The sequence below is a fragment of the Varroa jacobsoni genome, unplaced genomic scaffold (assembly GCF_002532875.2).
Source record: "Varroa jacobsoni isolate VJ856 unplaced genomic scaffold, vjacob_1.0 scaffold_1314, whole genome shotgun sequence".
NCBI lineage: Eukaryota > Metazoa > Arthropoda > Arachnida > Mesostigmata > Varroidae > Varroa > Varroa jacobsoni.
In genome coordinates, this window is record NW_019214216.1 from 60,438 (window position 1) to 73,029 (window position 12,592).

General features: G+C 38.9%; 2 protein-coding genes and 1 long non-coding RNA gene across 3 annotated transcripts in view; 2 read left to right on the top strand and 1 right to left on the bottom strand.

The window, feature by feature from the left end:
* Positions 1 to 2,854, top strand: part of LOC111268736 (uncharacterized) — an 8,361-nt gene extending 5,507 nt beyond the window's left edge. Inside the window, exon 4 of the long non-coding RNA XR_002685384.2 lies at positions 2,247 to 2,854. This is a non-coding gene — a long non-coding RNA (uncharacterized LOC111268736). The remainder of the gene's footprint in view (positions 1 to 2,246) is intronic.
* Positions 572 to 7,834, bottom strand: cni (protein cornichon). Its single transcript, XM_022847887.2, has 6 exons — positions 7,544 to 7,834; positions 6,767 to 7,009; positions 5,980 to 6,048; positions 4,206 to 4,330; positions 3,794 to 3,925; positions 572 to 789 (listed from the first exon to the last, which is right to left on the bottom strand). The coding sequence occupies exons 2-6, from the start codon at positions 6,839 to 6,841 to the stop codon at positions 768 to 770; spliced, it is 423 nt and encodes a 140-aa protein (XP_022703622.1). The 5' UTR covers positions 6,842 to 7,009; positions 7,544 to 7,834; the 3' UTR covers positions 572 to 767.
* Positions 7,835 to 8,623: 789 nt separating this feature from the next.
* On the top strand, positions 8,624 to 11,156 carry LOC111268735 (uncharacterized). The gene is made up of 3 exons (XM_022847888.2): positions 8,624 to 8,785; positions 9,081 to 9,242; positions 9,671 to 11,156. The coding sequence occupies exons 1-3, from the start codon at positions 8,713 to 8,715 to the stop codon at positions 9,823 to 9,825; spliced, it is 390 nt and encodes a 129-aa protein (XP_022703623.1). The 5' UTR covers positions 8,624 to 8,712; the 3' UTR covers positions 9,826 to 11,156.
* The last annotated feature ends 1,436 nt before the right edge of the window (positions 11,157 to 12,592 follow it).

Consider the following 12,592-nt stretch of genomic DNA (forward strand, 5'->3'; position numbering starts at 1 on the left):
CTGGTTTGCTGCACTTTGGATGAGTAACGAAGCTCTAATACGGCTATTTGTCGTATATGAGATGTATTTCTTGACACTTGGGTAACAATACCAAATTAATTCAACACCAGGAATTTAGCATGTGAACTCTTAAGGTTTAAAACAGATAGCTTTTTGAGAGTTAATTAAAATTATGTTTAAGTATAGGTTCCAGTATTATTGTATCACCCAAGATGTTTTCAACTCAAAATGGGAGGCACTCGTCATGTCACAAGTCAGAAATTAACCGTGTGTATAGCTTGTGCGGCCAATAATGTCCGAGGTTCTACCTATAATCGCGTTGTATTTCAGGAACACGGAACTTCTGTTTTTATAAGATGATGAGTAGGGTATAGATACGGAATTGTGGACGAGTGAATCGACCACTAAGTTAAACAAATAGCGTAGTTGTAGTCTGTGGTGTGCAGGTCACTCGTCCGTATTTGATATTTTGAAGACAAATCGATTCCAATGCAAAAAGAGTTAATTAACATTAATATCTAAAACAACCCGACAGAAGGTATCCAAGTGTGAAAAGAAGACACTTATATAGTTAAAGTAACAATTCTTATTCATAGTATATCTATTTCTTTACATTATATTTGTATGTACACGGTGTAATTATTATGCCTTTGTCGAGAAGGTTGAAAAGGCAGGCGTAGCGGAGGCGAAAGGTAACTTCTGCTTTAAAAGGGCTAGATCGCCTTAATGCTTTATTGTGCCCTTATAGTATCCTCCCATCATCTGCTTCACATGAGGGAACTCACAAGTCTGAAATAATACAGTGAAGTTTCAAAGTAAATTGCGTAGTACATAACTCAAGCAACATATAATTTGTATGTAATACACAAACATCGTCTCCAGCTGTACTATGTTAATTTTACATTTTCCTGTAGAAATTTACTAAATTTTATATTTCACCTGGAGAAGAGCTAACAGTAAGCGGTGCTTCGATTGTTTGCAGTAAACTTTTGTGCGATAACGAGTGATACTGTTATTTATTGCCGCTGAAAGATGTAGATTTTCTTCTTGTTCCGATAATAAAAAACGGTTTTTTTCTGTTCGGACCATTTCCAAGGTGCAATCAGCACACGACACCGAAAATGTCGAGGGTCTATCGGCATCAATATTGTAAGCACAATTTATGAGCTGTAGAAAGCCTCACTAGAGGTTCGGAGTCGAATGCTTTTGTTATCGTTGGTGTCTCTATACTGTCTTGATACTGGCTTATATTACGGTCGAATTTACAGAGGCACTTGAATCATGCCCAGTATCGGGTTTGGATATCAGAGGCATTGTGATCTTGCTAATTACTAATCGTATTAATACGTTTTTACAAATCAACCACGAGATTAAGTCCCTTGAATAAGGCTGACAATTACTTCGAAAATGTTAAAAAAAAGTTCGGTGTTCACTGTAGTGTGGCCCAGCCCCATGAGAAAGCCTAATGGGCTGCGAAATAAAATAAACTACATTATGCTCGACAGAATGTTATCTCAATAAGGTTTTCAAGGATAAAAATTCCTTTAGTCCTACACCTCTTCAGGTGATTATAATCATTTTTGAAAGAAACATTTTCAATTTCAGTTCTACGCGCTATAAAGTCATGACGAAATTTCGCAACTTAGTCGCTACTCTGAACATCTAAATTCAATGATAAGCAAAGTATTCACACGTTTTCAATGCAAGCATCGGATATACTCGCCTTGCAATCAGAAAAGCAAAGTGGATATCTTATCGTATGCACGAAGCTGCAACTGTATAGCGTGTGTTTTTTATGATATTAAAAAAAAAAACAGCCAGCTAAATGACGAGATTCATCATAGAGCATTCGTTGCTCGCAACTAGAAACGATCTCCTCAAAGATTCAAACCCTGCATTTCCAAAATTTCTTATTGGAAGCCATGTTTGAGAAATCGATCCACGCGCTAAGGCTAATCTAGAGCCATTTCATATATTTTCGAGCTTTCTGTCTAAACACAGTATTTACTATACGGAAACAAATATAATAAACAGTGATCGCAAACGACCAAAGGCTGTGAATATACTTCTGTAAGATGACGACGACAATGACAGCGATAACACATGTTGCAGTGAGCTACAGGTTTTTATTAGGTTGTTGGGAAAGTATTACTTCGTCTTTTTAATGATTTTTATTTGCTAATTATTCTATACAAATGGCCTCCCGTTCCTCTTTTCCCTGTCAAAGCTCTTTTCTTTGTTTTCAGGTGGGTTGTCACTGTTCTTTCGAGTCGGAATTTCTTTCACGTTGAGTTTGGACTGCAAAGATTGCTACGTTGCATGAGGAAATAGTGTGTGTGGGACATCGACATTTCGCAGTTATCACAAAACAATGGAAGTAATTCATGAAAGATTTTTCGCTTACCATGAAGACCTGATAGCAAACGAGCCTGGGGTGGCTCAGTTAACAAGCATCTTCACTGACTGAAGTCCTTTGTCAAATTCGAAAATCCTACTAAAATGCGTTCTTTAGGTAGATAATGGCACGTTTGTGTGTAGCAAGCTCTTTTGGAATAGCAGTCTTTGCTACAGAGTTTGGTCGTTTACGCCACATTTTTACGGGGTTGTTTTAGCGGCTTCTTCAAACTCGGTACTAGATAACTCATAGGCTTCGAAAATGCCGTCTTTTGCCATAAAAATTATCTTTTTTTTGAGTCGGAAGTCAAGATAAATTTTGGTGAGCCGGACGAAACGGACCACAATCGCCTTGTAGCGAAGCGAATTGAAAGGACCTTTTAATGCTAGACTAGCAGTTAAAGTGCCTATTCCGCTAAAAAAAAAATAAAAAATAATAATAAACTGATCCTTTTTAATATTACAGAATGTGCAATTCGCTTATAAATTCGAGAAATACGTAGAATTGTGACTGGGGCAAGAAAACTTGTTCGCCTGAGCAGCTGAAACCGCTCTAATGACGTGAAATAGACATGAAAAAGATCAATCTAACAGAGCAATTCTTTATCGAATACAGTCGCAGGCTCACATTTAGTGGAAAGGTCAAACAACGGTAGGACAAACAAAGGTAGAGGAGAGCACACATTAATAATCGTCCAATGCTTCTACGTGATATTCCTCAGAGCTCTTTTTCCCACAGCGCTATTCCTGAATTGCCCTCTCTCCCACAATGCGGAAAGTTGATTTAATGGAGAGATTACTGATACGTTGCGGTTCGGAGGAGTGGGGTGCGGGGATATGTCAACTCTAATTACACTGGATAATCCGTCTATGTTGAGATTAATCTCTAATCGTTTATTCTACAGACCTTTTTTGAAATCTATACCACTGATTGAACTCGAGAAGATAACAGATTTGTCAGCAAGCCATAGTTTTTTTTTTTGAAATAATTATAAAATTACTCTGCGATTGGTTTGCATATGGAGCGAGGAAGCGTCTGATCCTAACTTAGTTGGATACACGTTAACTGATGCGGTCTTGTAATTGTAAATTTGTTAATAAAGTAAATTACTGTGCTCTAAAATCTACAAATTAAGTGAGAAGCTGGATATGCTAGTCGTACCAGATAAACTATTAATGAATATGGACGTTTTTCTATGTGTTTTAGCTATTGGTCGGCTGAGCTTGGCTGGACCAAATGTATATGAACATCCGTTAGGGGCAGTTGAATCCAGTCACCAACCAAAACGAGTCTATTTCGTAACGTTATTCAACGTCAATGCTATCCAAGTTTCCTGGCAGCCCCGAATTTAATTAAGCATATCATATTAATAATGTTATGTGCTACCGATTCACTTACCCATACAGATAGTAGAAGAATGAGAGTAAATAAAAGGCCATTTTGCACCAACCCTCCTTGTAAGCCTGATCCCGAACGTTCGCATTCATAATGGTCGTTGGATCATAGATTCCAGGCCCTGACATGACCGGCCTGAGAAAAAATCCGCCAATTACATCATAGACAATATACTAGTTACGAAGTTAGACGATTGTTAAACACAATTTGACGATAGCCTAGTCCATTCAGTAGGCACAGCTCCTAAAATAATTCATAGACTTTTGCCTTTGACCTAATGCCCAAGTCCTAATCGGGAATATGCCATGCGGACCCAGCATTTTAATAAAACACGGTTTATGAACGAGTATGTCTTTTATTCGTTTGCTTTCGATTCGTTAACTTAAATCGATTACGACCGACTGGAGTCACTAACCTGTTCATGTATTTCATAATATGAAAGGCGTCCAATGGAAGGTTGATGAGAACTGTGAGAAATTCGCCAGCCAATAAAAATAGAACGGAAAAAATTCCGTGGATTAAATATTCAGGAAGAATTAACTGAAAAAGGAAAATCAGATTTATGATATCAATATAACAGGAACATTCGCTGGGAGAACGAAGAAAACGGTTGTTTAATGTGCGTTTAGTTACCACCATTCACAATAAAGTTAGATGTGCTTGATTAATATTAACGATATATCAAATAATCAGGTACATAACGAACTAAAGCGAAGGAAGGCAAATCCAGTCAGATGTAAAGATCCCAAGCGATCTGAAAGTAGCGTGACAAGCGACGACCTTCATATTACAGGATTGAAACGAAATTAAGGTAAGGGGCAGCGGCTTTTGATACTCCATGATACGGCGTAACCTCTAAACCGCAACCATTTATGTATCCAATCAGTGTTTGATCTTGCACCTAGAAATGCTATCAAAACTACGAGATTTATAATTAGATTCAAAGCTTAATTCCAAAGATTGAACGGCATTAAGTTTATTTTTTACTTCTGCTCTAGATCTGCATCTAGCATCTTTCAGTTCGCAGACTTTAAAAACTTCTTTTTGAAAATTTATTCGGACAAAAGAAAGCCACACATCGATCAATCCCAGCCCTTCAAGTGTATCACTTGCCAGGCATTCGATTGGTATTAACTCAAATATTCACGCCTGATACACAAACGATCAGGAGATTACAGGCACAGGCACCTTTTGAACGGTGACGCGCAAAGTCGTGGAAGATCTCTGCGGTCCCACAAAGGCTGGATAGCCCTAGTCACGACTTATCTCCCCGTGAATTGCCTATTAAACTTAGCGCCACGTGATAATCTTTGTTCGAAACAAAATGTAGACACACATTTTACGTTGGGAACCGGCCTCTCAAAGCAATGTCTAACGGTAATGCCGGACGTAAAGCTCAAAAGAGGCTAAATATTTAGCTTTTTGTATGACATCACTGTAAGTATATAATTAAAGCTGTAATTCAAGCGCTATTCGATTTCAGTTAATAGAGAGTTTCATATACGGAGCCGTTGTTATCGAAGAAGTGGATTTTTCTTAACTCACATGCTGTCCAACCTGCCATGTCGCCGAATAAGCTTTGTCAGAGTAAAAAACTTCTGATGGAACCGTTTGTCCTATGAATCACTATCGTTAAATCAGGTGCGCATAGCGTTTCATTTGCTTATATTTTGACTTGGTCAATGATACACCTCTGCTTTAGAGTACGCAGCTTCCCTGGATTATATTCGCGGCAACACCAAAATAAATTTGATTATTTTCAATAAATTGTTTTTTTTTTCGAAGAGATCTATGGTGGCATTTCGGTCGTTGCTAACTAATAGTCACACCAGGGAATGATAAAAAGATAAACTGTTTTATATCGAGTAAGTGGCATAAATACTTTATTCTAAATAATGTGCGATTATCTATTGAGGAAAAAGACTACATCTGCTTGTCGATGAAAAAAGAAAACTTCCTGCTTTTCATTCATTCTAAAATGCATGTATAGTTAGCATCGGTATTAACTCGGAACTCTCCGACCAGCTGTGAGCGAATATTGTCTCACCGTTCAGTTACCGCCTATGCTTAGACAAATGATATATATATATATATATATATATAAGAAAAAACCTTCAGACATAACGCATAAGCAACTATTACGTCGCATTTGAATATGACATATTGTCGAAAAGTAATAATTTACTTACTGAATTGAGGTGCCGACATTGCTCAATTGGACTAGTTTGACTTGATCTCAAATCATCGATAGCAATTATCTGAAAAAGAGAAATTAGAAGAAAAATGGAAATGACAAAGGAGAATAGGCAAACAAGTACACATGCCATAGTTTTGCATTCATATGAGTCCTAAATTTTGTTACTTAATGGGCGTAAAATGATAGCCATATATATATATATATATTTAACTATGCACGTCGAAAAGAAAGTCAAACATTAATCTGCTATTTTGGGTGAGCGCGCTCTTATTATGTGAATTAACGATCACTCGGCTGTTCAGAGGATTGGCGGTGATAAGAACCTGATTGACATCGAACCCGTTAAACGTACTTTTTAAAAGCAGTTCAAAATGATACCAGATAAAGTTACCTAGTACAAACTATCCTACCACAGCGTCAGGTATAAAAATAAAATATGATTTATCATAATTTTGTTCAATCAAAAAAGTTAATGAAGCGTTGCCCATTAGCAAGCGATCGGTGTGATTCGACTAACGTTCCATCCAATAAAATATTTTTTGAAATGATAAAAAAAACATAACATCAATCGATTAGCGTATACGTTATTTGGCTAAATGTGCTGACAAAATTAACATTTAAAATATATCCGGGTCAAAGACAATGGAGAATTATCTCTATATGAAGAACACACTTGCCGTACTATCTCATAAGCTTCAATGGGAAGCTGATTTAATGCATTTTGATATACAGCCGCATCCAACCGTAAGAATGTCTAACTTCCCCAAAATTTGACTCACGTGATAAACGGCCCCGAACATCAGGATGCCAGTGAAGATCATTCCGACACCGTAAACTATGGCGGCAAACAACATCGTGGTACTTCTTTGTTTTTTAGTTGTAAGAAATCACCGATGCTCAGTGAAACAGCTCGCCTTTTAACACCCTTGGAGGGCCCGAAAAGACTCTATCACAAGAGAACAACACACACCGAATGCTCCAGGGTTCACTCGATCACGAGATAGCTAACTAGTATAGCTTCTCTTTGTTCACATGAAATATTGACGTATTAATTTCGCTGTTAAGTCGATGCAAGAAGATATTTAACTACATCGATAGCCAAATGAATACCAATGCTGTCTTCTCTAAGCTACGCCGGCGTCAACAGGAAGTCGATGAGTTGGCAATGGGGAAATGTCTTCAGATATGAAGTTAAGTAATAGTTGCATGAACAACTTCGATCTAGACTTCGGTGTGGTTCAGCGCACCTTAGGTTCTAATTTCTTGAAAGGTAACTGGCAGCTTTAAGCAGGCACAAGGCCATCAAACCTGTCACTTAGTCTAAGAGGAATACCTCGATGTGTAAGCTATTATCCGGTGGCTTTTGTCTTTTCGGCACATCGACAAACTTTCTCCCGCCCGCCCGTTAGTCAACCGCGATTCGTTTTGGTAAAGAAGGTGGTCCTAAATCAGCACCCAACCTTGTAACGTTTCTCTGCTGTTTGCAGGAGAGAGAGGCACGTAGGAAGGGCCAAGTGCCGGCACTAAACGATCGGCTATTTTTGTGACTGACCTACCAGAAACACCGAAATTTCTTTGCTACTCCACAACGTCCCGACTTCACTCTAGTCACTTGCGTAGTTTCGTTAGCTTGTTTGTTTTGTTACTGCAACAAACTATGGGGCGATCCTATACTGCCCGCGACACCCTTTCTCTTTATTGTCGAAGAAGCTCTGGCTTGGGTAATGTCGTTAACTTGTCGCCTCGAGATGTAGCTCAGCAGTGCTATGCTTATTCTTCTTGACAGATCGCATTTGCAGTGTTGCCGATAGCTCGCGCCCTGTTGTAATGGGAGAGAGGGAGCTCGTGTGTGTACGCTCGCGATGGGGCGCGGTAAATGGATAAACTCATTGGCCGCAGTAATCGGAACTGGACGGGCGATGCGATATTGAAATCGGCTCGATTAGCTGAATCGCTGTAGGAAACCAAATTAGACGCCATTTATTTTAGCACTGACCGGTAGTTACTGTAGCAGTGTCACTTTATAGGAGAAACAGCCCAACTCATTTTGAGCAAGACCCACAGATACGATCGCTAACAATAGATAGCTACGTACGTCTATCCGTTCTTTACGGATTTCGACGGGGAGCTAAAACGAGCCGAGTTATGCTGTTGGCCCTCGCTTAGGGAATTTCCGAAAAATGGTCGGGGTGACATGATGTAATATACAGAGAGCAAGGTCAACCGTTTCAAGGTTTAAGGCAAAAAAAAAAGGAACTACTTTGTGTATTATATTGAACTATATAGCTAGCATTAACTGTCGAGTTCCATGGAGCAACGGTCGTGCTAATCCTAGAGTATTACTAATTTTATCTGAACAAAACTGAATTCTATTGCAGTTCCCGGACGTATGTGCGTCCGTTTGTCCAGGCCTAACTCGTAACAGGACGCAATCCATGCGACAGCATACAACGCTTACTAAATATACGCATTAACTTTACCTAAATATACCTTAGGGCATCAGATCTGTGAGCCTATTTAATTGTGAGCTGTTTATACAAACGAATCCAAGTATTAGATTTCTTACTGCCATATTGAAATTGAGAGGAATATGTTTAGGTACATCTTTGCAATGCGCTGACTATTTGATAAGCGAGGCAAACTTATCGAGAGACGCCGTCTCTTGGCAGAGTTGACAGCTCAGTGTACCATTCAGATATCAGCAGGATTCCGCATCGGACCAGCCATGAAAACTGAGTTGATCATCGCGATCGGCTGCACGAGCTTTTTCCACCTTTCAAAAGCTCAGGGACTTTTAGGTAAGTGTTGCTTAAAACATAGTCTCGCATTGACAAGAATAGCAGTAAACTATTGAGCAAAGGAGGCAAAGATAAACTTCGAGACCATGCTGTATAAAATTAAAGTGAATTAATTCAATAACATGCGATTACTTAACAAATATAATGAAAACCTTTGTGCAGATGTTGAGTCGTATAGACTAGAACATAATTAAGATGACGTTTTATAAGCAATATATTTATTTTATACGAAGATTAGTTAGGAAGTACAAAATCTTCCGTCAGGAATCCTACCTCGATACTCTGTCGTTTCTAGGCGGCCTCGGTTGTTCATCGAATGCATTTATTTTACAACAGACATGCCCGCTGCATTGCGACCTGGCAAGGGACACGAACGCATGTCCTATTTGTGTTTGTCCGCCCTGCATAATCTGTCCTGAGCCATGCTACGTTCCAAGTTTTCTCGGTGGATTAGCTGGTGAGCGAAAACAACTTCTCTAACCCGCAACGGATCGTAGTAACAATGTATTTTACTAACATATTAGCAACTGCAAGCCCGCATTAATGGTTAATAATGAGCAAATGGTCGTAATCTGTAAACGAAGGTTAATCAGTCGGCTGACTTTTACAGATAGCCCCCTAGGGCTTTCGACACATGAGTCCCTCGTGTTATTATGGTCTTTTAACAGTGTTAGATCACAATCGCACATTTTGATTCGGATGTTTTGTAAACTTGCGAAATGGCTTGATATTGTTTTTAAGCTCATGTTATTTTCAAAAGTTAATGAACGTCTGTGTTGCACCTTCAAATCTATTCCAATAATATGATTATGATGACCTTAGTTATTAGCGTGCATTCTAAGGAGTGTTTAAACTATGTTTACTAGCTTTCTCGTTGCTTGATAGGTGAATGTCCAGGCTGTGCGCCTGGATTCGACTGTCATTTAGGCTTTTTCCGATCCGGGATACGACGCCTTCCCAGAGCTCGCCCAGTTTCGCCTATGCAACTATCGCGTTCAGAGACACCACAGCAGCAACATGATCAGCAGTCCAAACTATAAAAAAAAACCAACTGGTTCGGTTGGCGGTCTTACATCGGGTGCTACTGCCTTAGATAAAGGTCAGATGGTTGGCGGTCCGTTCCAGAGACCCGCGAAACCTGAAATCCAACCACAGCGTGTCGTCCAAATAATGGCGTTAAGCTAACTAGCGGCCCCATGTGGACTTGGGTTCAATGAGGCCTAACAAGACAGTGTTCGGCACTCGGCTGAAGGAACATACTATAATAATAAGAAGATAAAAATGTAGTAATTCTGTAATCTAGACTTCACATGCATTGTCCATATTAAACGTAGGTAAAACAATACAAATTTTCAGATCTTTCGTAGAATCGTATTTACGCTGCAGATAATTAAGACGCGCAGTACAAGAAGGCAAAAGCTTAGGGTCGATGACTTAAATCGACACATCCGATGAAAAGACTACAAGCGTCTGAGCAGTTTTTTTTTAGTATCAAAAGGTGAGAAGCACACTTTACGCGTGATCGCCGCAGGATATTCAATGTTTAATATCTTCTGGAAACTGAATGCACGTAAGGGATTAGTTGAGAGTTGTCTGGCTTCTAGCGATGATGTCGTACGGCTTCTATAGCTTGTGCCAGGTCACTCGTTACCCTTGCTTATATAGCCAACCGATAATTTGCTGCAAACACGTGTTCTGTTGAGCTAATTCCATCCGTTCAAAAACTTCTATTTTGAAGAGTAAGGGAAATAACTGGGTTTAGATATGCGGAAAGCTGTTTAGATTACTTACACGTAACGTTTGTTCGGGATAACTTAGTGCGGTGTAGTTTTCTGCACATACTACTTGTGATTGGTATCATTTCTCTTTTCTGCCACCGGCGAATTCAAAGCAGGCCAAAAACGCATAGTTATTTGGTCGTTCACCATAGGCCATCTGCACAATAGCGCTAATTCTTGTAGCAGATACATGCGGGTACTTAGCTAACAAATACAAATAGATTTCCTATAAATGTTTTGGCCACTTCCATTATGCTGTCATAGCCGCCTGCAGTAAACGTCATTTCTTGTTATACACAAAGAAAAGACAGCACTAATGGTGTGTTATCGATTACAAAAGCTTTTTTATGTAACTTAAGGGGAGGGGGGTGTGGTGTCAGCACCCCACAAGAAGATTAAACTTGAATAGACAGATGCTTCATTAACTCGATTTGTCTCATTCCTTGACCTGGTTGCGTTTATTCTTTTCCAACAAAAGCGGAACATTGGGTCTTCTTCATGCACAATGATGTTAGTTATTAACCGCGATAAAACCACCATCGGGAAGACGTACGAGGACCACCCATGAATAAATCCAAAATTACCATATAGCATCCGACGGTGTTCTTTTTACTATTGTCCGGTGGCACGTTAGATTATTCATAGACAGATGATGTTTGACGTTCACACGAAGATTGGCCATGGAAGCTATTCCCGACGTGCGTACCAATGCCCATAGAACTTTGATACCTATCTGACAGAAGATAAATCCCTTTTAGTCTAGATACATTTCACAAAATTATTCAGAAGATTCATTCATTCACAGTAGGTTAACTTCATCATTAGAAAATTCATAATAGCACAATGTGTCGAACACATTTGTATTTATTGAAGCTCCGACCGTACTCGAACGAATGATATCATTTGGTAGCTTAATTGTGTTAATACAAGCCTTCACTTATAACGAAAATCCCTTACGATGAAAGGAATCGAAGCCGAGCATTTATGTTGGAGGCCAGTGAGCTCCAGCCATGACTAACGCCGCACACACAAAATGTAAGGATAGAAGTTCGAGAGAAAACAGTGCAAGGTAATTGCCACATGATAGACAAATAGCAATTATATCATACATTATACAGTTCAACCCAATACGCAGTTATACAAAGATCACAACCATTAAAGGCAGCCTTGTGGTGCTACGTATATAGGGTACGTTAATGTATATAGTGCCTTCTCTGCAATATACGACTCGCTAGTTAAGCGCACATAAGATCAACATTTTTGCCCCTACTTAGTTGTTTTGGCCAACCGCAAAAATTCAGTTGGTATTGGTTTTTTAATGTCTATTTAGAGTCAAGTCATTTTTGTTTTATCAAAGGGGGCAAATGTGCACAATAAAGTAAATTATAGAATACATTTAGTCCCGCATTCGTAATATTTAACGCATTTTATGGCTTTTCGGGTTAGGACTATTTGAACGGTTACTGCGATCCGTTTTTTGAGTTACGCGAACGTAGATTAAGAACCGTACAAGTACGATTAGAAGTTTAGGTACGAACAAACGGGCGTCCGATTGTATCAGCATTGACCTGGGAACAAGGATTCTCATGTTACATCTTTATGTTTTAAGGCTTTAATGAATCATTTTAGATGGAGTCGTATTTGTAGGAGGTTATATATATATTTGGTAAACCTTAATTTTAGAAAAAAATCATATGGAGTTTCAGGTTTTTCATGGAAAAACGGAAGACAGCCTTACAAACTAATGGTGTTGTCTGAATTGCTTGCATAAGTAGGTGTTACAATATTATCAAGATCTCTTATAGACTTTACTACCAGAATAACCGTATATCGATGCGGAATCTACGATGACACATTTTAAAGCAGAAATAATCATTTCGTTCTAATTAAAACAAAAATCTGATCATCGTTTGTAGAGTGAATCATTTTTCAGAAAAATAATTTTACAGCCTAAAAGAATTGAAATATAATTTGTGTTTTCAGGAACAAAATAGAAAGCAAAACTGGTCCGGGCCTAAGACCTGGCAAA